The sequence below is a fragment of the Manacus vitellinus genome, unplaced genomic scaffold, assembly GCF_001715985.3.
Source record: "Manacus vitellinus isolate BGI_N305 unplaced genomic scaffold, ASM171598v3 scaffold_23_pilon, whole genome shotgun sequence".
Taxonomy (NCBI): domain Eukaryota; kingdom Metazoa; phylum Chordata; class Aves; order Passeriformes; family Pipridae; genus Manacus; species Manacus vitellinus.
Genome location: NW_021939718.1, coordinates 11099604 through 11127119, shown reverse-complemented (window position 1 = coordinate 11127119; position 27516 = coordinate 11099604). Strand labels below are relative to the sequence as shown.

General features: G+C 39.7%; 1 protein-coding gene across 3 annotated transcripts in view; it reads left to right on the top strand.

Moving 5' to 3' along the window:
- VCAN (versican) overlaps positions 1-27516 on the top strand; it is a 95243-nt gene that overhangs the window by 21089 nt on the left and 46638 nt on the right. Inside the window, exons 4-8 of one of the 3 annotated variants that reach the window (XM_018072898.3) lie at positions 2833-3007; positions 3122-3249; positions 13339-13632; positions 24251-24664; positions 26189-27184. In XM_018072898.3, coding sequence (XP_017928387.2) covers positions 2833-3007; positions 3122-3249; positions 13339-13632; positions 24251-24664; positions 26189-27184 — 2007 coding nt within the window. Of the gene's footprint in view, positions 1-2832; positions 3008-3121; positions 3250-13338; positions 13633-24250; positions 27185-27516 lie in introns of all 3 variants that reach the window. The other 2 variants (XM_018072899.3, XM_018072897.3) reach the window with 2 other exon arrangements.

Genomic DNA, 27516 nt, shown 5'->3' with positions numbered 1-27516 from the left:
GTCTTCTAATTATTGCAGCTGTTGCACAGGCTTATGCATAGTGGCGTCCTCCTTCCCATTCATCTTGGAGGCTCTTTCATGTCCATCAGCTCCTCCTCCATGGAAATGGAAGAGCCTCCAGCTCTTAAGAATAGGTGAAGTTTACCTTTAGGATCAGGCTGAGGAGAACAAAGCATTCCCCGAGTTCCTTTCCAGGATTTACAATTGACCAGAAGGCTCTTAGCTCACTGCAAAATCCACTATAAATTGGTGGGGATATTAACTCTTTAGTCCCTTATTCAGGTGTCACAGGGATATCCCAAGTACATGTCAGCTAGGAATGGCAGTGGTTACTTCCAATATCGAAGAAATGAGAGGTGAGATGGCTGGTTATGGAGAATGTACTCATATATTTAAGCAACAGGAAGCTTTTTTTAAAAGTGCAACTTCAGAGAAATATGTTGCCATCCCCTGCTAAGGTAGTGAAAGTTTTTGTGGTTGTACTGAGAATCAGGGCTCTTGTGCCCAGCTGAAGTCATGTAGTATTAGTTAAGCAACCTTGGGAAAAGAAAAAAAAGAGGCAATTAGTCTAAATTAATACAAAATACATTTTAATTAACATTAAAACCGAATAGAAAAATTACTTCACATACTTGGACGTTTCTGGTTTGACTCTGAGTTACAGAGTTGGTACCAAACATTATCTATTGCAGAAACATCAGTGTTTCCCAAAAAAAGGAAAGTTTTAAAAAGTCTGTGCATGTTCAACAATAATATGGAGTAAAGGCAGATGCTCAGCTTGTGAATATCATTATGGGTTGTAGTTGTGATTCAGGGTAAATGTTTTATCTGCTTCCATTGTGAGCTCTGCAATAGTTACCCATTTTTTACTTTTAGACTCAGAACACCAAGCAGGTCACCTGAACTTTTGTTTTTATTTATTATTGTACTACTGATACAGCAATGCTCACTTATAGCAGCAGGTATTTTCCTCAAAGTGTCAGCCCATGTTACTAAATTCTGAATATATTAAAATAAATATTTTAGTGCAGACAGTATCTTTAAAAAAAAATAACCTCCAAAGAATATTTTTTGTTATTTTAAGATTTTAGATGCCAAATGTGATTATTTGCTCTTGCCTGACTCGTTCTGCAACAAGGCTGGCTGGAGCAGTGTGGCCCCCATCCACCCTGTCATGCTCCTTTGGCTCCCAGCAGCAGATGAAGATGCCCTTTGGAAGCTCTCCCTGTTCTCTGCTAGTTGCTGAAATTGGCTAAGAAACTCCTTGGAACAGAGTCATGGGGCCCGGGCCAAATAATGCAGTGAATTAATCTGGCAATTTAACACCCTTAATGACCAAATCTCTCACCTGGGATATTTAATTTAGTGATGCAAACAGCCATAATTTTTCAGGGCGTATTCTTTGCTTGTCACTGCTGCCAAACAACTTGTGGGTCCGTTCAAAGGTGAAATTACATCACTGCTCAGAAGAAACTCTTTGTGGTAGGTTTTGTCAGTGGCTCTGAAAAATCATTTTATAGGGATGCTCGTGGTCTGCAAGTTTCCAGTTAGTGGCTGCAGTTGGTGTGTGACTCCACATCAAATGATGGGGGTTCCCACCATTTCCTCTTTCATTTCCTGTTACTCTGCAAGTAGCTTTGATGAAATTTATGTCTGATGGCCAAGGTCTAACCTATCTGTGAGTAGTTCTCAGATAAAATTTTCTATTTTAATTCCTTATTCCACCACAACAAGATTAAAAATGTATATTTTCCATTTATTGCCCATATGTAGATCTTTGATAAGGGGTAAAATTTTACTGAATTTGTCTGCAAGAGAAAAGTATTTCTAAATGTGTTGCAACCTCTTGCATTGTTTCACTAAGTGACCCATATTTCTTTTTACTTGTAAATTAGTAGACATTTTCCATCTTTCAACAATGCTCTAATAACAAATACTTTAAAAATCATTATTGCTAAAATGTCACCATTTTTGCAAACTGTATTACAGTATATTATTGCCTCATCATGAAGTACTCCAGTGAAATCATCAGAGAAAAGGAACATTTTATGGTTTAGGCTTTTTCTATTTTCTTTGCTTGTTTTGTTGTCATTCTGTGGATGTTTTATGGTGTTGCAATGCTTTCTGAAGTATTTAGAGTGCAATAAGTGAGGTTGGATGTTATTTTTAAGAGACAATCAGGGGACACTCCTTTGATAGTAAACCATAAAAGACAGTGGTAATAGGGGGAAGTGGTTTTGCAAGGTAGAATTGCTGTTTCCTGCCACTTCGGTGCCCTTTTTGGTTTGTTTCAGCTGTTGTCAAATTCAGTGGGAATTATGTGTATGTAGAAAGCAGAATGTGGCTTCTAGACAGATCCTTTCTTAACCAAAACCATCTTAACTGTAGACCTCATCTCAAAACATCCAGCTGAAGTTGTCAAGTCTTTTTCCAGAACTAGAAAAACCCCAAATAAAAGCACACCTTGTTTTGTCTGTATCATTCATATCATGCGCAGGAAAAGGTGGTTATGAAAAATTGACTAAAAGCCATATATTTATAAATTTAGTATTTGTAGTAAGCTTTGACACATTAGGAATAGATTATAGAACTAGATCAGGCTAACCAATGTGCTTCAAAAGCACAATTTTTGGGGGTATTTTATCATTATTGGTATCAACCACTAGAGGGGGAACATCATTTATATCAAATATATCTTTCAGCCTTTTACTATTTTTATTCTACCTATCTGTTTCAGCATTCTAACAATGTCTAGGCAGAGTTACAGCACAATGATGGCTGCAGGAACAACAGAAAACATGTCACTAACAAAAAATTTTGGTTTTTTTTCAGGTGTTGTATTTCACTACCGTGCAGCGACCAGCAGGTACACCTTGAATTTCACACAGGCTCACCAGACCTGTCGGGACAACGGTGCTGTGATGGCAAGCCCAGAGCAACTGAAAGCAGCCTATGAGGATGGGTTTGAGCAGTGTGATGCTGGCTGGGTGTCTGACCAGACTGTGAGGTGAGGCATTTAAACATTCCACTGACACACTTTCCCAAAATTTATATGCTTTGACTGTGCAGGCTTAAACTGCTGACTTGCCCTAATAATAAATCTAACTGTGCTGCATTCCAGGTATCCAATTAGACATCCAAGAGTTGGCTGCTTTGGAGATAAGATGGGAAAGAAAGGAGTCAGAACATATGGGCGCCGCTTCCCCAACGAGACCTACGATGTGTATTGCTACGTGGAGCACATGGAAGGTAGGATGGGTCTGCAAAACTCATGGGATCTGGGCTGCAGATCCTCATGTGGAAGGGCAAAGAAATAGGAAATCCCATTTAAAATATGTTTTGGCTGCCTTGGATCTGCAGGGAATTGCTGAATGGAGCAAACCTACAGTTTGTGGTCTGGTAGGTCTTAATTAAAGGCAAATGTGGACCCTACAAAGAGACAGTCAGGGTTAAAGCTGCTATAGTTAGTGCAGCAGATCTCACAAAAATTGCTGTTGAAGCATCTTGTGGTTTTTTGAATGTTATAGAAGTATTTTCATAGAAATACACTTAATGTTTGAGAAACTATATATAAATATATATATATATATAAAGGTAGACATAGTACATGTGCTGACTGTATTATAGTTCACAGAGTATGTAAACAAGTTTTTTATGTGTTTATGACATAAAATTAAGCAGGTATCGAGTTGCCATCTAATTTGAATAATATCTTTTTTGAAGGGGGGCATTCATCAAAAAGAAACAAGAAAAAAAACTTTCTAGTGAGAAATCTGGACCTCCTTTAGTAAAATTCTTTGCCACTTCACAGTAGAACTATAGTCTTTCGAAAATCTACTATTTAAGGGGCTCATGAGGGTGATCATGATTCTACCACATGGTGACTGTGAGCTACAGATCATGTTGTGGACCCTGTGGTATCTTGTGATCCACTGTTGGGATCTATGATCCGTCCTTATTCAAGAAAGGGTTTGATGGTAAAGAAAAAAATATGGTAAATTTTTCTGTAATAAAGCAGTTTAGCCCATGTGAACAAATCTCCATACTACAGGTGTGATATTGTAATAATTTCTTATAATCTCCCTTCTGGAAGTGAATTTAACTATATCCTTTCAGTGGGCCCATAGATAAACTCCAGGCATCAAATATTCTTATGCTTAGACATTACTATGACTAGTTAAATACATAGAATTAAAATGTAAATGCAGAAATAATCTTTTCTGTCCTGTAGCCTGTGTGTTTTTGGCTTTGTGCTGGCTATACACATGGGAACCCCCATTCTGGTACAGAAATACTTTGCAAGAATGACCAAAGTACATTTTCAATTTACCACAATGATCTGATAGTGTCACACTTCTTCTGCCTTTGCAAGTTTATATTCCATACCAGTTTCACTGTTCCTTTCTAAAGAAATCCTGATAGTTCCTAATTAAATATCTTTTGGGAAGATCCTTGACAGTTATACATTTCATTTGGTGCTCTTGCAGGTAGCAGAACAATAAATCACTCATGATTCTGTAATATATTTGCAGCAAGCAATTAAAAAATGAAGGTGCTCAGTGTTGGTAATCTGTCTTAGAGAAGGAATAGCTTAGATCATGCAAAGTTTTCTCCTGCTGATGATTTGTAGATGCCTTAGTCACTGAAATCAAAAAATGTTTTTCTTTTAGCAGCTGAAGATCTGGCCAAAGTTATGTTCAGCTTGGAGAGTTATAAAGTACAAGTAATACAAGTCTTGCAAAGCCTCAAAAAACTTATAAACTTGAGAAATCTGAAAATTAAGTGGCAGAATTTTGTTAGTTCTCTTCATTGCCTTAATTTTAGTTATGTCCCATTTATATATGTAAGTGAGCAGCACTCCTGGACATCTACAGTTCATAACATTTGATCCTCCATCAGTCCTTGATGGGATTGAATTCTGAATCACTTCTGATCCAAGAGTGTTAAATTCAGTTTGGGTCTTTCCTACTTTACAAAAAGAACTTTTGACTAATCTGTTTCATTCCTGGATGAAGGGCAGTTCTTTGATCCTTTCCTTCTTTAAGAACAGAGGAGTGTAACTTAATACAGAGAAGCCCATCCTGGATGCTTGTGAGCCAGCAATTTCTCAGGGTCAAATATTCCCACTAAGCTTTCAAAAATAAAAATTAAAATAAGCCAAAAAACTGAAGCATTTTTCACTGAAGCTTATGGTCTCTGCATGGAACAATCTGGAACCAGGCTGCGAGGCTCAAAGTAATTGCAATGACTGTGCGGTCTTTGTGGGTGAAGATCCATATGCATAGATTTTCAATTTCTCGTGGGTATTGATTGGTTCTTCCTCATTATAAAATTTCATTTGCCAAGACTTCTGAGCTGAATTTCCTCTCTGGATACACTTAAATTTCTGTCCTATTGTTGTGGGTGATGGTTTGCTTAAGCATATGCCTGTTGTTCTGGCCTATCAAAGGTACTGTGGTAAAGTGATCTGCTTGGATATGAAACATTGAGCATTTAAGAAATATAATCCAGGAGAGAATATAGGGAATATCTGGTCTATGAACCCAGGTAGCAATAAGGACATTCATTTATTGATCAATTTTAATGCTAGATTATTATAATATTTAGCCAAAAATAGTCCCCCCTTTTTTCTCCACTGGTGTGTTTGTTTTCCTTTTTTCATGTGTGTGATTACATTTTTTTTCCTATTTTCTCAGAAGTTTTCAAGTGATCTGGAGTGTGGAAAGAACTTCTGTGATTTCCAGAAGGAGTGATTGTTTACAGATATAGGGTACAGGAATGGTGTAGGCATGTTATAGTGGGATGCAGAGAGGTTAAATTACTCTGTGTGGATGAAGATAAACAGGTGCTTGTTAGGAAGACACATCATGAAATAGTGAAGGATAAATTATTCCTCAGTGCCTTCACAGAAATGTGTGCCTCTGAGCCAGACTCTCTTTTAAGTTGGGACTAAGGAGCCAAGGTGGCTTTTTCTGTACAACAGAAGCAGTTTCTGTGATAAAAAAGGTTAATTTTGAATGAAGAGCTTGATAGCAGTCATGTAACATTAATAAGTTTATAATTCACTGCCACTCACCCACGGAAGACAGACATTTAGACAAAATGTCAGTGAAGTTACTACAAGGTGAAGGTTGCACTAAACTAGACTGCAGTGCTGGTGGAAAACTTGCAGTTCAAAATTTAAGCATATGTCAAATTCCTGGTTGCCCTGTCCATCAAAGGCTAATTCTGCAAGGTATGACCTTTCTCTTGTAATGAGCACTCCCAACACTTAACTCATAACAAAGGACATCCATGGCACTGAAGATACTGTAGAACAAGGCTTAAACATGACTTTTTCCATGCAAATTTGAAAGCTTATATTTGTATAGCCTGTTCTTGTTCAATACCAAAACTATTAGACTTACTTGCATTAAATAGGTCCTTATTTGGAGAGTCTGTATCATTGGAATGACTATTCGTGGAATAAGATGGTGCTTGATTAATGATATCTAAAATCTGGTCCATAGTGAGGATGGAAGCCATTGAACAATTATTGGTCTGTTGGCTGCTATTTGTGTGTTACTCAGAAGGCCATAAATGGTGGTAGGAATTCTTGCAATACATTTCAAAGTAAATGTGCCTTGAATTTACAGTACTAATTTTGGTATTTGCGCTGAGGATTTGTAGGAGCAACTCCATTTCAGTTTTATTCCTTTCTGGCCATATAAAATCATGAAGTTAGCCAGAGACACGGATTTCTCCTTGAAGCACAAATGATTAGCTTAAATTAAAACCAGTTATCTAGGCTAACTCTTACCATTTCCTTGTTCTGAGGAAAGCCAGAGAGATTAAAGGCTGTAAAATCCTAATTTAAATATTGAGCTTTGCTAAAACTCTCAGAAGAATAATTATGGGAAGGATTTAAAATTTCTGTGCTCCTAGTGATAAAAATGGGAATCTGAAGTCAAAATATTAAAAGGGTGCTGGGCATGGTCTCTTATTGCAAACTGATCTACATCCCTCATATTTTATCATATATTTCAGAGTACCAAGCATTAACAGAAACATTTAGGATACTTTAAACTGCAGGAGATGACTTGCTATTAAAGAGTTTAATGTAAAGTGATTGAGCTGCAGAGGTTTCGGTTTAACTCTTGAGGTTCTCTGAACACCTCCAGCTGAAGCAGTGTCAGCACCAATATCCATGGAATAATCCCTTGGACAGAGGTGGGTGTTGGGGAAGGAAGAGTTTCCATCGTGCCCTCAGATAAAGGGGGTGTGTGGTTCATTTGACAGTGCTGTGATGTCAGGGACAGAGACAAAATGCCAAGTGAAGGCCTTGGCGTGTCTGGTGCTGAGCCAAGGCACAAACTAGCCTGTCAGGATTGTCTCCTGGTCAAAGCCACGAGAACCCATATCTGCCTAACAAACCTATAATGTATGCAGATGGGGACTCACGCTAAGAAAGCTATTTTGGGGTGTCTATGGGGAAGATTATACAGCTTCCCTTCCATGGCACCATTTACCCCCTACAGTGAGCACACGGAATAAAAACAAGAAACAAAACCAGATGTCCTTTGAATACTTTCCACCTACCCTCATGCGGTTTTGCCACAGTCATGGAAATTTCTGTGGGACTGATAATAATAATTAAAGAAGTCATAGTCTAAAATACGGCTTCAGGTGAGATGTTGTTTCTGTGTTTGGGGCAGCTAAAGATACTCCCTGGAATCCATTCTGATTCTGCTGCAGCAATTGGATTAGATTTTAAAAGTGGGACACAGAGAAGAGAACCTTTTTTTTTTTGCTTTCTAGTTCAGGGCCTGTGGTAGAGGCACAGCCTTTGCATTGGCTTATCCAGGAGACTTATCCAGCCTAGGATTGCGTGCCATCATGGATCCATGTTCATGGATCCAAGGGTTCTCAAGAGGATTCCTGTTCAGCCTACAGGTTTGCACAGAATAGACTCAAGGCATTCAGGAGAGTTTAATTAAATCATTGCCGATATGTATCAAAAGGAATTGACTCACTTGGAGGAAAAAAAAGGCTTCTTCACCTTGTCTAGCCTTCTGCTTTAAGGCTGAACCAAACTTCTTAGAGGTTTGTGATTTTCCATTCCTAAAAGGTGTTTCCTATTAATTAGTGACTTTTTTAAGGACACCTCTTTATTACTCTGGTGTGTCAGAGAACACAGACAGCAGAGAAAGAGAGGAGGAGGAAATGGAATTTCTTGGGACACGTAGTCCTGAAGGTGTAAGGGTGAATGCTTTAGTCCCCAAAGTGCCCATGGTATTTCTGCTTCTTTGCACACTTGATAGTGTCCTAGGAATGAAGTTTTGAGCAGATTCCATGTTTCTGAGTAAAAGAAAGTCATGATGGCACTGCCTCATCACTGTTTGAGCTTTGACCTGCCAACCATGTGGCTGTGACCAAACATTTATGAGAAGAAACAGCAGGTTACAGCCGCAGGTGGGAAAATGTCCTCGGGATGCTCTATATAACACCAGAAAAGATGATATTTTGTCACTTTGAGACATCTTTCATAACTGACCCAGGGCATCCTGGTCTGCTACTGCAGACACAGAACCCTGGAGCTCTAACACCCCCAAAAGGGCATCTTTGCTTTATGAAACTTGGTGAGTTCCACCATCTCTCAGAAGCAGATAATGAACAAGTCTGGAGTTCAACATAGACACATTAAAAAAAATGAGAGCTACCAAATTCTTAGTGGGAAGATAATGTTTCTTCTCCTCAAATTAGAACTCCACCAAGGAGCTAAGATGAAAAAGCACTGGAACTTTGTGTTGTTTTTATTTAAAACTGTGAGAGTTAAGCATTTCCATTTACAGGAATGATTAGATTTTCGTGTCTTTAATATCCCTCTGGATATTTTAATGTCTTTCTTTAGTTGACACTGAAGGTAGTGAAGGTTGTGGAATCTGAGCACCTAAGTACAAGATGAAGCTCGTGAACATCAAATTCCAGATGGGACAGTAATAATCACATTAATAATCATAGAATCACTAAGGCTGGAAAAGATCTTTAAGATCATCAAGTCTGACCACCAACCCAGCACCACCACTACATTCACCATTAAACCATGCCCTAATAAAGGCTTCTTAGAGAACAAAACAGGGAAAGAGACTAAAAATATTGCAAACCTTATGTGTTCATTCCCTTCACATGGAGTGAGTAATAGCAAGGACTCTGCATAGGTGCTTCATCAGTTACCACCCACAGCAGTTGGTCAAAAAAGTGTTAAAAGCATCTGGCCAGAGATTCCTGAGCTTCTCTGCAGTTTCGGAGGATCATTCTGTAAAGCTTTTGTTGCAGACTTGCATGTAATTCCTTCATTTCCGCAAGGGACTTGTGGCTCATTTTGCTGTGCCTGGCACTGTGCTAAGCAAAGTTGTGGAGATGATGCTTTGCTCTGGGAGGAGAGTGCCACACAGTCAGGCTCACAAGTGTCCTCTAGGAGGTAGCAGCCCACTAATCCCTTGATTTTGGCTTCATCTGTGGAAAAAAACCCCACTACTAGCAAGGTCTGCGCTGAAGGGTTTGCATCCAGGTTCATGATGTCTACCTCAGTCAGTATGTGTTGACCTTTTAAGATGTGTGATTCATGAAATTCATATCTGGAAAACACACCCAGCTCAGTGAGACTCCTCCTGATGGGAGAGAGTAAGTGAATCAAAGGGATGAAACTTGCTGTAAAACTGGCTGATAAGCCTGTAGATATTAAACTTTTTCCTTAGGGATTGTAGTGAATCAGCTTCTGTCTTCCAAAGGAAAACCTGGCTTCTTTTTCTGCCCTAATGTATTGGAAAGAGATGGAAAAAGTATGACTTTCATCAGGTGTCTCTTTTAACCAAGCAAAACAAGCACACATGACAGGAAAATCTTGGGGATTCTTCAAGTGCTGTGATGGCTGAGAGTGGTCCATCAGCCTGGAGCTTGGTTTTAGATAGGAGCCAGCAAAAATACCCTGCATTATTGTCTGCAGTCTAAACCTTGTCATGTTCTCCATCTCACCTCCTGGTACTGCAGGGCTGGTTTTTCCTCATCTGCTGGTCTAAGCCCTGGGGTTTATCTGTGTAATATTGTTCAGTTACTCGTAGTGAACTCCAGCTACAAAAACATTGCCTTTAACAGGCACAGAACTGGATCTGCCCTGCTTGGTGCTGTGGCTATGTCATTTGTTTATCGACCAGAAAAATTTTCTCTCCTAATTTCCTTGTTTTCAGTGTTTTGGCTGTGAAATTGAGGTGCTTTCAGTCACTATAACAAAAACACTTGTGAGAGTGTGACAGGGTCAGTCCCTCTGCTAAATGTAGAACCTGCTGTACTTTCAAAAATAGGAGCAAATTTTAGAGATTTCATGGATTAAGTAAGTTTTATTAGCCTCAGCATTATTTTTCTTGCTTTTTAAAAGAAGCTTCTGTTCAAGTTTCGAGTCTTTTTCTCTTTGGTACTTTGAAGGAGTCAGGATGTTTCAGTCATGTGCTGGAAGTGAATGCACTCAAGAAAAAAAAAAAGACTTTTCTATGGTAAGGTGTTTTTAGAAGATTGCATGACCACTTCTAAGTGTTTCTGGATTTATATAGCAAGCAAGGCACTTATTAAACTCTTGCTTTATTTTTCACATCTTATTCCAACAATTATTACGTGCATTAAGTGCACACTCAATCACACAGAACTTCAATTTATTTTCGGACTGGATAGACAAATTGTGGAACCAAAACTCCTAGAGTAAATGACTGCTATTTGGAATCTGACTTTTGCACTTTACTTGATTTATAAAAAAATAATAATTGTGGAAATCAATGAAAAATGCTCTTTAACTAGAGCAATTGCAAGGTACCATGTTTAAGGTACCATCTTTATGCTTTATCTTATCTCTAGAATTCATGAAATAAATGAATATTTACTTGGCATATGATGGAATTTTACTGATTCCTCTGCTGCCTTTTTGCCTTCTTTGTGAGTTTATTGGCACAAATTCTTTAATATACAAGTTAGGTGGCAAATACTTTGGATTTCACTAATTGTATTGTTCTGGTTAGGATGCATTTTGCCTTAGACACATGGGGGTCTTATAATTTTTATTTTTTTTTTTTTAAAACAGCCGTTGACAAAGATAGTATCTGTATGCCAGCTGATGACTTTTAAGAGATTAACAAAATAAATATGTGCGGGGTCAATAGAATAGATTCAATACAAAGAAAGATATGCCACCCATCTTTTAAATGTGCAGGATTATCAATATTACATATACAGGCAAACCCCAAGGCGAATTTGAGGTAGACTTCCATATAGAAATGCTGTTGTGCAATTTAGATAAGTACTTCCTCTGCCGAGTGACCTCTCTTAAAGAACCTTGTATTTTGAAATCTTACAGCAAGACATGAGCATTCCCTAAGTTTATTTGCCTTAGCTGAGTACAGATGACAGCTCAGAGGAATAAATAACACCAACATTAATGACATTATGCACAAGTGGCACTCGGAGCCAGTGATCCAGATCAGCTGATGGAAAAATTTCTTTTCTAGTAATCTTTCATGTTTACCCATTTTCCTGTCTATTCAGTGAGTTTCCCCCAGAAAGAATGTTGTCAGATTGTCTGACATTATTTAGGTTTTGATCCATTTTTTCATCTAGAAATCATGACAATTCATTGTTCTTCTTTACTTGTCTCATTTTCTTATCTAATTGGACTGATAACTGCTGTATAATTTCAATTTAATTGCATTGTAACTGCTAATTTTCATAAACATCATAGCTGCTGTGAGAGAGGATCAGTGATCTTCCTCAGAGCAGAATGGACCTGCTATGGAGAGGCCTTCCCTTGCCCCATTGTTCCATGATGCTGGTGCTGGGACAGGATTGTGGGATAACTGTATCCATCATTCTGTGCTGGCCATGACACCAGAGCTGGTATGCAGATGCAGAAAAAGCTGCCTTCTGCAAAACGGTTTAATAAAAAGAACAGTTCATTGTCTGTGTAGTCTGAAGAGCTGAACGAAGTATTCTGGTGCTTCTGAGGATTAATGGTTCCTTGCTTTCCTTATCTGTCCCTCTCCCATAGATATGTTCTGGCCCTTTACCTCTGAGCTGGAAGCTCCACACAACATGTATAAAGAAACTTACACTATGGAATTGGAATTACAGCTGTAATAACAAATCAAGTGTTTCTACCTGGGAGGAAAAAGAAAGTTGGCACTTTGCCTCCTTTCACACTTACATTCCTTTCAGTCCCCAAACAAGTGTAATATTGATGTGAATGGAACTGCTCGGGGTGATGTAGTTTCTGTCTGCATTTTTCTGGGTTCCCTTCAGACTAGTACAGGGCTAAGAGAGATTGCATGATCAGTATGAAAAAGCAGTGGTCTCCTGCAACACTGGCTGCTGTGTTCTGGCCTACTCCATCTGAGGAAGGGAACTGCTGTCTTGTAAAAAATATTTTGAATTTTACACTGTTGATTTGAAAATACTGATTTTAGGTCTCATCAGTTCCATCTGAAGTCTGAGCAAAAACTGGAAAAGAGTCAGTTTATTGCTTCATTCCCAGGACATGAACATTAGAGGCTTGATTTTTTATTTTTTTTTTATAGTACTTGGGTGAATGAGGCAACCTAGACAACTGTATAAGGGTGATTTAGATTGGAAGTAAAATATCACACATGCTATTTGCTTTGTTTCAGTTTCAAGCTGAACGGCTATTACTCACAAACTGTTAGTCCATGGAAGCTAAACAATACTAAAAACATTCTAGACTAATTCAGCTTTTCTTCACACAAAAAGGGCTTTGTATATGAAACATATCTGTTGTGTTTCCCCACCTGTGTTTCCCTGTGGAGCAAGGTGAAGACTGGCAGAAATCTGACCCTAGAAGCTGCTCTGGAACAGCAGAACATTTGCCTGTTTTGTTTTTGAGGGGGTGTCTCAAGTGAGATTCTAGTGATGATTAAATGATTAGGTAAGATGCTTGCAAATGTAAAAGATTTGTTCTACAGAGAAAGTAAACTGTGTTGAGCTGGGCTTAATTAGCTCAATTGAGTTGCAAAGTTTAACAGAGGAGTCTAACAAAGTCTAACAAAGCTTCAGGAACTGAGGCAGAGACTCAGTGTCCAACCACCGTGCACTTTGTGACATGAAGTTTGCTTACAAATGCTCGTGCTTTGAGGTAGGTTAATTTCAAATCCAAATGTGGAATATTTGGTTTCCAACTAGCTGATTTTTTTTTTCTTTCAAGGAAAAACATATTTGGCAAAAAAAATCCAACCTTGCAGATATTGACTGGAAGAGGAGAACTAAGCTGAGTTGACAGTGTTTGTTATTTCTCTTTTCTTCCCCTAGATGAAGTGGTTCATGTCTCAGCCCCTGAGAAGTTCACCTTCGAGGAAGCCAAGGAGCTTTGCAAGGAAAGAGGGGGTGTCCTGGCCTCTGTGGGGAACCTGTATGTGGCCTGGAGGAATGGTTTTGACCAGTGTGACTACGGGTGGCTGGCGGATGGCAGCGTGCGCTACCCGGCCTCCGTGGCGCGACCCCAGTGCGGAGGAGGGTTGCTTGGGGTGAGAACCCTGTATCGCTATGAGAACCAGACAGGCTTCCCTTACCCACATAGCAAGTTTGATGCCTACTGCTATGAACGTAAGCAGGTTTCTTTCAGTCATTATTTTTGTTGTGCTTACCCTGTTTTCTTTAAATATTTGTTTTATTTTGGTTCTTGCTGTGCACATGTGTTTTTTAAAAAGAATTGGTTTTATCACTACTGCTTTACCAAAAAGAGAAAAACCATACTAAAGCAAATGTCATAAAGTAATGCTGGCAGATGAAGACAGGCAAGGTTTTAAGGTAAGATTTCAGCCTGAGCAGTATTTTCACATGCCCATAGTTACCCTGAGTCTGTGGATACTCCATTTTTTGATGTCTGAGTGTAGCCTGGTATACTTGTGTCATGTCGGTGGACACAAGACATATCAGACATTCAAAACCCCACCTGGACATGTTCCTATGTCAACTTCTGCAGGTGACCCTACCTTGGCAGGGAGGTTGGACTGGATAATCTCCAGAGGTCCCTTCCAACCCCAGCTATTCTCTGATTCTGTGATAAAAACAGAAACGTCCTACTTGACCAGGTGAATGACTGTCATCTAACTTGGTATTCTGTCTCCAGGGATGGCAGTAGGAGAGGCTGTTAACAGGTTGTGTACAAGCCTGGTCACTTTCAGGTCTCTGAGATGCCTCTAATTTTGGGGCTATCTCTGGATCCCAGACACTTTATCCCGTCATAATATTTCTCTTACTTGCTCAGTCGCCGTGAATTGTCTAAATTGCCTTTCTTAGTGCTGCTTGTTTCCCTCCTGGTGTTTTCAGAGGCACATCAAGCACTTGCCACAGTCACATGGTAGACTGCATCAGTCTAAACCAGATGTCCTCCACACCTCTCAGCCTTCCTTTGGGATTCAGTATTCCCCTGCAACCTCATCTATCTCCAGTGATCGCTGCCTGGCTCTGCTATTATGGTACATCCTATCCCTGCACAGGCTCCTGTTGTCCCAAAACTTCACCAGTTTCCCAGCTGAATCTCCTACTTCCCTCAGCAGCACAGGGAGGTTGGAGAGCCCAGCAATTTTCCTACAGGCCTCTCTGCTCAAGGAAGTTCCTGTGGTTGCAAATAGCACAACTGACATTAACATTTTGCTGAGTTGAAAGTGCAGAGCTTGGTTGTAACTATGAATATCTTGGTTTTTTGGACTCAGTCCTGTGCCTCCAACTCAGAACTGCCTGAAATGTGCAGTTGGTACTGTCCCCATTTTTGTGGATGGTGAACCAACTGCAGCTGCTGATTTTTCTAGCTCAGGAATTGAAGACCTATTTATGAACTGTTTGATAAGAAATCCCAACATCTGTTGCAGTCTGGTTGTTCTCAGACACTGTTTTGTTTTTTTAATTTTCCTTTGTAATTTGTGGGTATGATGTTCTAAAACTTTGCATGTGAAAGTAGTACTAATGGACTTCAAGGGAACTGCACACAGGAAAAAGGACTCAGTCAAGTTCAGGGGTCTGTGCTCAATTCTGCAGAACAGAGTTTTGTCATATCACTGCTTCTGTTCCTCCTCGAAATTGTTTATGGTCTGTTTAAACTCTTGCAGATAAAACAGTCTTTAATGGGGGTGAATTTCATCAGTCCCTCTAAAAGACTGGAATAGGAACTGGAAATTTTGCCTGTAACCTAGTCTTTAGTTAGGACAAATTCCAACTTGCTGTTTGTTTTTGGGAATTTCACCCCTTTCAAGCAGTGTGTGCCTTTACAATGTTGTTCCCAGCAGTTTTCGTTAGCAAATTTTAGTAACAGACAGTTTGTTCTAAATAAACCCTTGATTAAGTATGGGATTGTTGCCTTTCCTGCAAACTCTTGCCCTTGATACATGAAGAATAAATATTTCATCACTTTGCAGCCCAGGAAGTAGACAGTGTAGGACTATCAACCCTTTTATGCGACACAATAAGACTAAACAGGACCAACACAATTTGATAAAGAGTGAGCTGCTCTCTAGCAACTTTAATTACAAGCAACATTACATCAGAATTAATTAAACACCACTAGCTACATGACTCAGGTTTTACCATACATCTGGTTTTACATAGGGAAATGCAGGAGTGTAATGCTGTACCCTCCTTCAGGGAGCCTGTCTACTGCATATTTCAGAAGTTACTGAAAGTTGTCTCCCCCTCTCAGAAGGTGCTTGGGACCCCACAGAAACCAGCTGTGACTCCTCACTGCTTTTGCTAAAAGATTTATGCATGTGGTGAGTAATGAGACTCAGTTCCCGGCATCTTGGTCCTCCACATCTCCAGCAGCTGCCTGATGCAGTGGCTTTGGAGTGAGTCACTCTCTCCTACTGGAGCCTTGGAACCAGTCCCTCTCTTGGGGCAGAAAAAGGGAGCGGGTGAAAAAAATGGTCCTGCGTGAGAGCAGAAGGCTTGAATTTAAAGTCTGTATTTCAAACCATCTTTTGTCTAGAAGTGTCTTCCAAAGCTTCTCGTTATCTCTGTTTCAAAGTTTTGGTGTGTTAGTCCATCACAAACCCCACCATTCCTCAGCTCTTGCTGCTTTTAGGTCAATGTGAAGCTTTTACAGAGAGATTTCTACAGTGCCTGACGACAAAACTATGCTCCCAAAACCCTTGGCTTTCCCTATAACCCCAATTCAGTGCTCATAGCCCTTAATTATGTGTCTCACATTACACTGCTGTTTCCCTCCTCACCTGAACGCCCAGTCATACCACAAGAGATTTGTGGTAAACCAGGCACCTGTATTAGTCATCACAAAGACAAAACATGTATTTAAGAAGGGGAATATCTCCTCCTTCATCCTAGCTTAGACTCTTCACCCCTATTCTGTGATTGAAAGTCTCTTTGGCGGAAAAAATCTCAAAATATTAATTTTAATTTGCAGTTGAAAGAAACTTCAATCCATATTTTGAACATTTTGCTTACTTTTTAAAAAGGAATCATATTTATTAAAATGTACAATGGATCCAGGAAGTAAATTCAATTTAAAAATTATATGCACTAGTTTCAGTAAAGCAGCCAACCTGGGCAACTTTTAAAAGCACAGTTAAGTTCAGGATTTTAACTTCAGCAGTGTTTTGGTTACAAAATTACATGGTATGAAGTGTCTTGACTTTATGAAAACAAGAGCGGCTCAGACTAATAACACATGATTTAAAATCAGAAAGTCTTGTTAGAAAACCTGAAAACTTCATCTCTTTGATCACAAGTGCTTTTCACTCTGCAGAAGCCACATGGCTCTGAGCTTCTGAAACATCTGTGTGTTTAATTTCATCTCTCCAAGGCTTTTGCCAGACCTTTTTTTTTTTTTTCCTGAGAGATACCTAATCTTGTAACTGATGAGGCCTGAAAAAGATTCATGTTAGACATATGATTAAGTACTTGCAGCTCCTTGGAGGCATCATGAGAAAGAAGGTTTTTCAAGTGTTAACATATAGGACTTGTAATATATTAATGTAATTTTTGGGTTTTTTTAGAAAAAAGTAGAACAATTGTGCTGAGCACCTATGTTAATTTTTAAGAGGTTAAAGCATTTTATCATAAAAAAATCCTCTTTAATATGTACCTATTTAATATTTCTTGCCTAAAGCTATAGTGTATTTATTTAATCCAATCCCTCAGCCTCCCAGTCTTTCCAGCCCTAATTCACTGGTCTGAGTAGAAATTAGACTTCAGCTGACTTTGGATGGGCCACTTTATCCTACAACATCTGCAGGACAAATTGCACTTCAGAAATGCACTAATCAAAATGTATGCAAGGCTTTTTTTCCTTACATACCTGCAACAAAACTGAACTTGATGAGCTTTGTACACAGAAGTCATTGAATTTTTGAAATGTAAATCCCCATTTTGCTGAGTAACACTGATTTACGAACTGTTTCACAGACTGTATTGATCTTGGCAAACCTTTCAGCAAAACACTTTTTTACTTTACTCAAAACATGTGTTGATCGTTTCGCTCTGGATTTGTCCCATTTTCCTCTCACATTTGCTCTTTAGTTTTGACTCAGTTTTGCACACCTTTATTGTTTCTCTTTGGTTATACCACTTTGATTTGGCACCATGACTTAATTTTAGCTGTGGATTGTGAAATTCCAGTTCTAGGATGGTATTGCCATGTGTGCATTGGGAATGGAGTTCATGTTGTTCTGATTGTTCCAACACAGTATCATCAAGGGTGTTTCCAAGCTAACAACTATTTGGGACTGAGGGCCTCTGGCTTTGATACTTCATCCACCTAAAGCTCAAAATCAGAACATGATTTTATAGAAGAAATATAGGGAATGATGATCTCCATAATATGTAGCCTCTGTTTCAAGAGGTCCTACAGGAAGAGCCACCACAATTGCAGGCAGAGCCTCAGGAATCATCCACAGTGCTCCGCTTGTCTGGCAGCAGGAAGGATAAGACTCTTAAGCACAGCTCAATAGCTGGCAAAGGAAACTTTGTCTTCCCTTTTCCTGCATGTGACTTAGCCTGGAAAACTTTGAATAACTGGGCAGCCCTGTTCTTCTCCGCAGCAACTGTCGGTAGCTGCGTGTCCCAGCTATTTCCTGGATGAGGGAGTTGTTTCCAGCCTGATTTCAGGAACTGCATTACAGGGGATCTGTGGATTTCTGATCAGCTTGGAAATAACCACAGAACAGTGAAGACCTAGGGTGTGATGGTGATACCCAGGGAGCAAAATTGCTGACCTGAAGAGAGGAAGAAAACCAAAAAGAGAAGTTTTATCTTAAATGAAAGGTAGTAGAGTGCTGGGCATAATAAAGCCAGTGTGCTCCACCATTTCACAACCCGGTAACAGAATGGGCAGATGCCTTTGAGCAGACAAGCACCTCGAGGTCATGGTACTGACCACAGTGTGTACAAGGCTGTTGGCTCTGCTCTAGCTGCCTTTCCCCTCTGTGAAGGTGAAGGTATGCAAGGAGATTAAGCCACTTTACTGAGACAGGTACCATCAGATAACAACTCTCCAGCTCTTTATTACTTTCCTAAGAAAGCAAATCTCTGTGCTTCTGTTAGATATGCAGTTATAGCTGCATATACGGAGATCCCCAGTAATACCTTGAACTAGGTGTGGGAGTAATAAGTCCCTGTAGGTCCCTGCTGAGTTCATAGCAACAGGCACAGAGGCTGTGTACATTGACAGCTCACTGCAGGTTTCTCACCTCGCTCTGCCTTGGGATTTTTAGAAGTCAGTCAAGCCATGCTGAAAATGGCAAGAAAAATCTCAATCCACTTCAAACAACTGTGCTATAACACCTCTCTAGTACCTCACCCTGAGAAGGAGGTAGTCAGGTGGAGCTTGAGCTTTTAAATGTAGGAACACAGAAAACCCAATTTATCAATCTAACTGATGTGTGTGGAGCAACTGCTGGGAGCCTCAGGAGGTGGTGCTTGAGGAGTTCTGCCAGAGCAAGTGAACTTGCTTTTATCTGAGTGACTCAAAACTGGATGCTTTAAGAGTAACCTCTAAGTGCAAATGTTGTGGCCAGAGGGAGAGCGGAAAGAGAAGAAGACACATCTGGAGGCATTTTCCTTTCATTCCCTCAGGTCATTGAATGGGTCAGGTAACAAGGACAGGATTAGGAGCAATAAGGTGAAGAAGCAAAAGATTCATCCCTTTAGGTATTCATGGGCAGCAAAGATAAATTGGTTGTGCTCTTTACTCACTGCTGCAGGGACTGGACACCACTAGGGGTGATTTTGCTCCTTTCACACCAGGTGGGGAAAGCAAAGCAGCAAGAATTTTGCTGTCAATTCTTCTTCAAGTGACAATCTTGGCTCTTTTTGTCCTTCAATTGTTTTTTTGCAATCATGAAGCAAAGATTGTTGCTTTGATTTGGTGCTGGGATACAGATTTAATTAGGAAGAGCTGACTAAAGGGGCCTGCTGGTTTATTCTTTTTTTTTTTTTTGTCCTCTTTGGCAGTTTTATTATAAATAATGAGGAAAGAGAAATGTTGGGGTTTTTTGCTATTGTTCCTTTGTGGGTAGATTGGCAGGTTATAATTTGTTCACAGGACTATACTTGCATGTGGGGAAACCAGGAGATAACATATCTTTTCCCCTTTAACAATCTGACTTCAGATGTTATGAAACAGCAAGTGGTTTTACTTAAGAGTGTTTGTGTTCACAGAACTAAAAGAGCTGCTGCCTTTGCTGTTTTGTTAGCTGGAAGAAAAGGCCTTGGGCAATGGTGTGAAGAGAATGCATGACTGTTCGTTATAAGTTTTTTTCTTACAGATAAGATAGATTGATAGCTTCCAAATTTGTATTTTTATAAGAATCCTACTGGTTTTAGTCTGATATTGCACATATTTTGTGCAATGGACATTGCATTTAGATTTTCATATTTTTCTCATTACATTTGGCTTTTGATTTTGACATCAAAAAACACAGTGTAGGTAAGTCGAAGTATACACCTGGAGTTAGAGAGAAATTTCTACAGCTGCAAGGTCAGATTTTGGATTCTTGTTGTTCTACCAAAGGTCTCACTATTTATGAACACAATTCCACGTTCCCTGTGCACCAACCTGCTTCTGGAAAGGTGTGAAGGAGCAGGTACTGAGTCAGTACCATAATCAGAGGTTTCTTGTGCAGTTTGTAACTCAGAACACTATTTTATTTTGTTTGATTTTGTTTTATTTTGTTTTATTTTATTTTATTTTTGTTTTTTTTAATCTGTTCTTAATCTTAGACTTGTCCAGTTTGGAAGGTTCTGCCAGTAGTTTAAACTCCAGTTAGCAAAACTCTTGGAGTCAGGGGAACATTCAAGACCGTCCTCTCTGCTAGGGTTGGTAGCAGGGAAGGGACAGACACACAGAACAAACTCAACAAATTAACACAAAAAAATACATAAAAACTAAGCAGAGCAGATTTCTGCATAGGCATCATGCTCAAATTGGGCTGGAAAATATTAAACTATTATTTTTGACTGTTATTTTCTAATAATTTATTTTGTCTATAATTCACATGAAGAATTCACTATTTTCATGTTTTGTTCCCACTTAAAACAATTTTTGTTGTTTTGGCTGTTGGCAATGACTCAGAGCAATGAGGTCTATGGGGTCTATATTCTTCTGCCAGGTTTTTAGGAACATACCTGAATGTAAACATGCAAACAATATTTCTGAGTGCAGAAAAACTGCTCAAGTGGTTCAAGTTAGTAAAGATTTTGTAGAACTGGTAATGTTGAAAAAGCATATATAGAAATCATAATATATTTATAGTCTTAAAGATAAGCATTACTCCTCCAGAAAGTACACCTATATATCTTGAAATCATTATTAAACAGCACAGAACATATTAAAATCCTTACTTGGTAATAGCGAAGTAAAACTCTGTCTAAAGTTGTGCAGCTCGATTTCCTTGAAAAAATATTGTTTTAATATTGATTCATTATTTTGAATCCTTATTTAAACAACAGAGGAAGAAAATTCTATACAATAAAAGCATAAAATAAATAAATACAGAGAAAAAAAATGTAGTATCTCTGCAAAGTCATGTAGTCCTTCCAAAATCATCTTCATGCAAGTTGTTCAGTATAAAAGGACTCGATTAAAAAAAAGAAAGAAAAGACAGTCTTTGATATGAGCAGCTGTTGGTGAGATAATTTGCTTTCTTGCTGCTAATATGTTCATGAAATTTATTAGGAAAATCTGCCTCATGTCTTGAATCAGGAGGAGGACAAAGGAGATAGCACATTGCACGCATGTGGCAATGAGCACAGTAATGCAAAACATCTGGATGGAGCAGACAGCGTTCAAACTCATGTTGCTTATTAAAAAAGCAACCTCGTCTTTGTTTTGTTTTTCTTTTCCCACAGAAAAAAAAATATAACACTGACAGATTTCTTATTGAAGCAGCACAATTTTTTTTTATCCACTCAAATAAGTTTGCAAACCTCTATGAAAAAAACTTAGATATCATGTCTATGACAAAGTGATTTTAGAGGTCCTGTAGTTGATTTTAACCAGAGCTGAACTGCACACAGTTTCCATGGGAGAAAATTTGGCTGTTTATTGATAAACTCTTAGAAAATGTGGGCTTGCCTCTTACTACTATATAAATCTAATATTTATTTATTCATTTCTTAATATAAGCAAATAAAATGCACTCAGTGTTTTTTCAGGTTTGCATAATGAATATACACCTATTTTGTTAAATAATTGGCAGATATGAGTCATGAACAATAAAAAACTGCATCTCAGGCATAAATATGTGAACTTTTGGGACTTCCAAGCATTTCTTGGAAATTTGGAAGCAACATAAGTGGCTGTGAGTAAGTATACACAACTTCCCAGCAGTGATGAAATAAAGTTACCTTTTTTTTTCTGCAGGTTTTAAAGTCTGTTCCCATGCCCTCATTTTCTAACTTTGTGAGAGGGTATTACATTTTCATATTCCTTCAGACAGTGAACTTGATAGTCACTTAGAGTATGGCAACTGGGGTCTGAATGAGCGTTTGTGTTGGCTGCAAAACCAATTCCATCTGCATTAAGGAAACTGATCCCATGATTACAAGAGAGAGTTTGAGACTGGGCTGTTTCCTTTCCATTTTGCCATAAAAAAATAGCTGTTAAAGAAAAAAAATCGATGAATTCTTTGGTAGAAATTTTAAGAGCTACAGTAGCACACAGCACTTGTGTACACCCTTTGCTCCCCAGCTGTGAAATAAAACCTGTGTGGTTTAAACCAGCCTCACACAAGCAGAGAGGGGGGAAAATTGCAAGGATTTCTTGATTCTTGGAAGTACCATCTCATACTTGAATCACATCGGCATTGAAAACAATAAAGATCCACTTGAGGCGGTAGAACCCCAAAACACAAAAATCTCTTGTCTTAAGGCTGCGCTTTTGCTTGGTAGGATTTCAACAATTTTATTCCTTTTTGCTCAGCTGAATGTTTTTATTTACTGGGAAAAAAATAAATATATAAGTAGCTAAGTCTTCTTTGTAAAACCACAACAAGATTTAATATATAGTAGGTATAATAATCCATTCTCCTTTCTGCTGGCAAAGACCACCACCACTTCTAAACATAGCAACGTCATATTTTCCTACCCTCATAATTTCCTTTTCACTTTCACTTCTCATGCATAAAAGTTGAAATATCAACTTTTTTTTCTCTGGCAAGCCTTTCTACTCTAGGGTAAATCAAGCAGGTCTCTTGCAAAGGTGACATTTTCAAAGCTTGGTGCATGAAACTAAACAAATATTTGTGTGACTCTGACTTACATGTGTGGAATTCATATCTGCAGTTGTCAATGAGACACTTAATGAGTCACGGGTGTGTGAAAAGAACTGATTTGTGCACACATGCTCCTTATGCTTGAGTATAAATTGTAAAACAGTGGAATTATTCTGATTTCTGCCTGTGACAGGAATAGGGTTCTTTGCTCCCTTAGAAGCTGAGCAATATTTTGTTTTTCAAGAAGTTGTAGTGTAGTTGTGTCTGTCTGGTAAGCAGTGAGTCCTCATACACATGGCCTGTTTAAAACATTCTTCATATGCTTAGTGTGATTTAGAGACTATATTTTACTCTTTATTTGAATCCTTATAAGGCTTTCGGCTCTCAGTCACTTAGAAATTAACAGCACTTATTTAAGACATTCACATCTTCCACCTGAATGCTCCTATTGCCCCTCTGAAGATTCCTGATCTGGAAGACTGGCAGAAGGGAAGATGTTCCCACCCTGGGCTTTTCCTAAGTAAAACCTGTTTTCAGAGCACAGACTTACCTCTTTCAGGAATTTAAAATCTGCTGACAGGCCTCACAGTGCTGGCACACATTTCCTCCTCAGATAGTAATGGAAAACTGGGATAGAAGGAGTGGACAAGGAGTGAGGCAACAAGATTCTTTAAAACATCTCAATTTGGTTTACTGAAGGACCTTCCTTTGTGTCTCCTGTGGGTCTAGGACAGCTAACCCCTTACTCTGGCCACCATCCAGAGGGTTCAACACTCTGCCTTTTCATGTCCAGCACTCCCATAGAAGTATTTCTGTATGTGGAGTAGTTTCAGAACACTTCAGATCTTTGAAGTGTTTTCCAAAGATCAACATCATTATAGAATTAAGTTTATGATCTTAATGTCTGGTTTACCATTCTCACCTTTCCCCATAATAAATTTCTCTCAGCAGAATTTAAATGCAGTACTTTTTGATGGCATGCTTGATCCTACTGATTAGCCACTCTCTCACTCCAGTGAGGTTTCCTTTTTGCAATTTGTAATTTTGTGCTGAAAATAAACTAAAGCAATTTTTCAGTCCCTTTATGCGTTTGGGTTGGATGCTGCAGCAAACTTTGAAGAAAACCCAGAGGTTTGCAGCTCCACTCATTCGTGATATCATGAAATAAAGTTTTATATTCCCAGATCAGCCTTGAGCTCTCTGATGGGTACTCATGTAGCACAAGGACTTCCAGAAGTAATTACATAAGTAAAAAAATATGGAGAATACTGCTACTCTTCTCACTTCATCTGACTTTGAGTTAGATGTTCTGCACCTTAATATTGTGTTATTGTGTGTCATTCAAAGCTCTTAACAACTATCTAAAGCCTTTTACCTTTACACTTATTTCTCAGTGTGGCATTTAGTTTTTGTTGGGAATGCTCAAACTGAATTAATGTACAGTCATTTGTGTTCTGATTGAATGAGTCCTTAACTCTCCCCCCCCCCTCTTTTTTAAGGTAAAAAAGTCACAACACAGCCTACAACTTTTGAGCCCGTGACATCTCTGAAAACTGACAGCGTGAAATCACTACTTGCTGAAGTTACCTTTAAACCTCCTGTCTTTGAGACTCCGATTACTGAAGTGCCTGACACCCAAACAGAGGCCCCTGACTGGGAGAAAACAACCCGAGAGAGTGAGGAAGACACAGAAATGACTACTGAACTGGCTGAACAAAAAAGGGAGATGGAGGTGCTTATGGAGAACATTCAGTTAACCACCCTTCTACCTCAGACTGTCACAGATGGCGAAATAAGCACTTACTATACACTGGGAAGGACTGAATATGTTTTCCCCAAGCTAACAGAGAGCACATCTGCAGCTTTGGAACTGGACCACACTTACTCTGAAGCAGAACTGCTTGAGGAACAAGGTAGGTCTGAAAGCATTGAGGACGCTTTCTTGACCTCTGTAATTTTTCAGGATAGCACAGCTGTAGATAAGAGTTCTACTGGTTTTTGGGAAGATGCTGACACAGGAGACGCACAAAAACATGATGTTGATAATCAAACTGAGCAAATAGAAGTGGGCCCTGTGATGACAGCTACAGATAGCTTGTTACTGACTTCCCGGAAAGAGTCTCCCAGGTCAGGGACTTCACTTTCACTAACAAAAGAGAATGTGTATCATGGTGCCCACTCAACACGAGAACCCACCAAAAAGTCAATGGAGGCAAAATCTGACAAGAAACTTACAACTGTTGTAATCCCTAAAGCTTTGCTCACTGATCAGTATGATCTTACTGCAGAGGGGGAGGGCAGTGAGAGCACATACACCGTTGTGCCTGACAGAGTTTCTGGCACAGCTACAGGTAGTGTCCCAGAATCAGAGCAGTCTGCTGCATCAGAGACACTCTTAGATGAATATGCAGTAACCACTGGACAATTTTCTTCAGCAAGTGGGTCAACACCACTTGTTAAATTTAGTTCTGCAGTGGCATTTGATAGTGAGACATCGGCCCAAGGAAGCAGAGAGGACCTGAGAGATGTGCAGCCTACCCTGTCACCTGGGAAACCTGTATCCTTTTCTGTATCATGTGTTGGTCAAACAGAATGTGAGGCTGCCTCAGGAAGCACTGATACCCCACCAAGCCTGGGAGAAAGCAAATTTGTTATCTCTTCATCTCAGCAGATGGAAGCATCAGCCTTTTCAGAGGAGCAGGGAAAAACAAAGGAGCCAGAAATGAGAACAATGGACATTAAGACCCCTCTTGCCACAGCCATCATCCCTCCCTGTGATGCAGCAGAGTCTGAGGGATGTTCTGTAAGAGAGAAATTCACACAGGCTCCTCCAGCTCCTGAAACATGGCTGCCAACAGATAAATATCAGGGGTATATGACAGAGGAGTCATCTCACACTGAGGGAATCCTTGAGTTAGGTACAGAGGAGGGTGTCTCTGCAATGGAGCCTACAGCATTTTCAGGGCAGACTGCAGAATATACAGTGCACCCAGGAGCTCCAATTTCAGCAGTTACAGATGAAATTGAGACAAGCATGGAGCCAGGGGAGACCACGAATGATGAAGAAGTGGTATCAACTGATTTTGGTCAGAGTAGACATACTACAGGTGTCTCCCACACAAGCAGCTCTTTGGATTTGGAAATGACCACAGTATCCAAAATACCAGTGGAAGAAAGCAGTGCAACAATAGGGTCCTTTAGCTCCTCAAACGTATGGCCAAGTGCTATGGCCACAACTGTAGGGGTAACTGAGCATGAAGGAGATGAAACATCAGGGACAAATGGAACTATTGTATTTACAGATGTAACAGAGGTAGATACTGCAATCCCATGGAAAGAACATGATGCTTCCCTAGTTCCAGTTACTGTAGAGAGTGAGGTCATTAGAGATATGCCAGTTACTGATCAGACTCCTTTTGATGGTATCTTTCATACAGAAGCATCAGAAACAACTGCAAAACACAGGGAGGTGTTCCCAGAGGAACCCTCCACAAAAGATCAAGATGAGCCAGGAACTGCCAGAGAGTCAACCTTATCTGTGACATCTGTCCAACTACATGAACAAAGGACAGCACCAGGATCTGAATCATCTCCAACACCTGTTAATGAGAAGCAGGATGAGACAGGTTCAGCCTCCGATGAGACATACCCAGAAACAGAAGTGCCAGTGCCTGCAGCGGAGTTCACAGACCATGGAGGAGTTCTGGGACCTGATGAAACCAGCACCAGGACCTTGCACCTCACAGTGTCTCCAAAAGCTGAAACTGCTACTGATGAAGAGCAGAAGGTCACTGAGGTAATGCCCATGACAACTGGTGCCCAGGAAAGCCAAGGAACTCCCAGCAGGGAAGTAGACAGGGATACAGTGACCTGGGAACCTGTGCTGCCCCCTCATACAGTGCTGACAGGCCATTCCACTGTGGAAAGCATCACTCATCTGAACTTGGGAGCTTCTCCAAGCCAAACCACAGAAGGTTCAGGAATGACTGAGGAACCTGAAGAAATCAAGCCAGTATTTGCAGCTACTGCAACAGATAAGGCTACAATCCTCACCGATGTAACACTTCACACTAGTGCCATAGATAAAACTCAGCCCACATCGGCATCCAAACATTTAGTCACTCAAAAGTCCCCTCGTATCATCCCTGAGGAAGAAGAGGAGGTAACGAGCCATGACATCATCATCATTGATGAGTCTGTTTCTCCCAGTAAAGCCACTGCTGATGAGGATCTGACAGGAAAGACATCAGAGCCGGAGATCGACAAGGAATATTTCACAGCATCCACAGCCACGGCAGTGGTACGGCCAACAGCACCACCCAGGGTGGAGGAGGCCACAGAGGCTTTGCAACATCGGGAGGTGTCTCCTTCTACTTCACACCCTGACAGTGACATAAGAATGTATGTTATTCAAATCACAGGCAATGACACAGGTAAGATTTTGCCTTTTAGACCTGCAGTCCACCAGAATGGACAGTTTGTCATAACAAAGAGGTGTCCTTTAGGATACATTGGAGATGTTGCTTGGATCACTGAAGGATGCAAAGTACCAGTTTTATCTAGACAGCAACTTACTGAATATTGGTAGGTCTATTTTCCTATCCAATAAAAAGCCCTCACAAATGTATGTTACATTTGCTTTGCAGTAAGATAAATTTCTATATAAGAATGAATATGAAACGCTGGTATTTTCTCTTAAAAGTCATGATGGCTATAGTCTAGTTTTCTTATTTAACATTGTCAAGTCACTGATTTAACTTCAGCT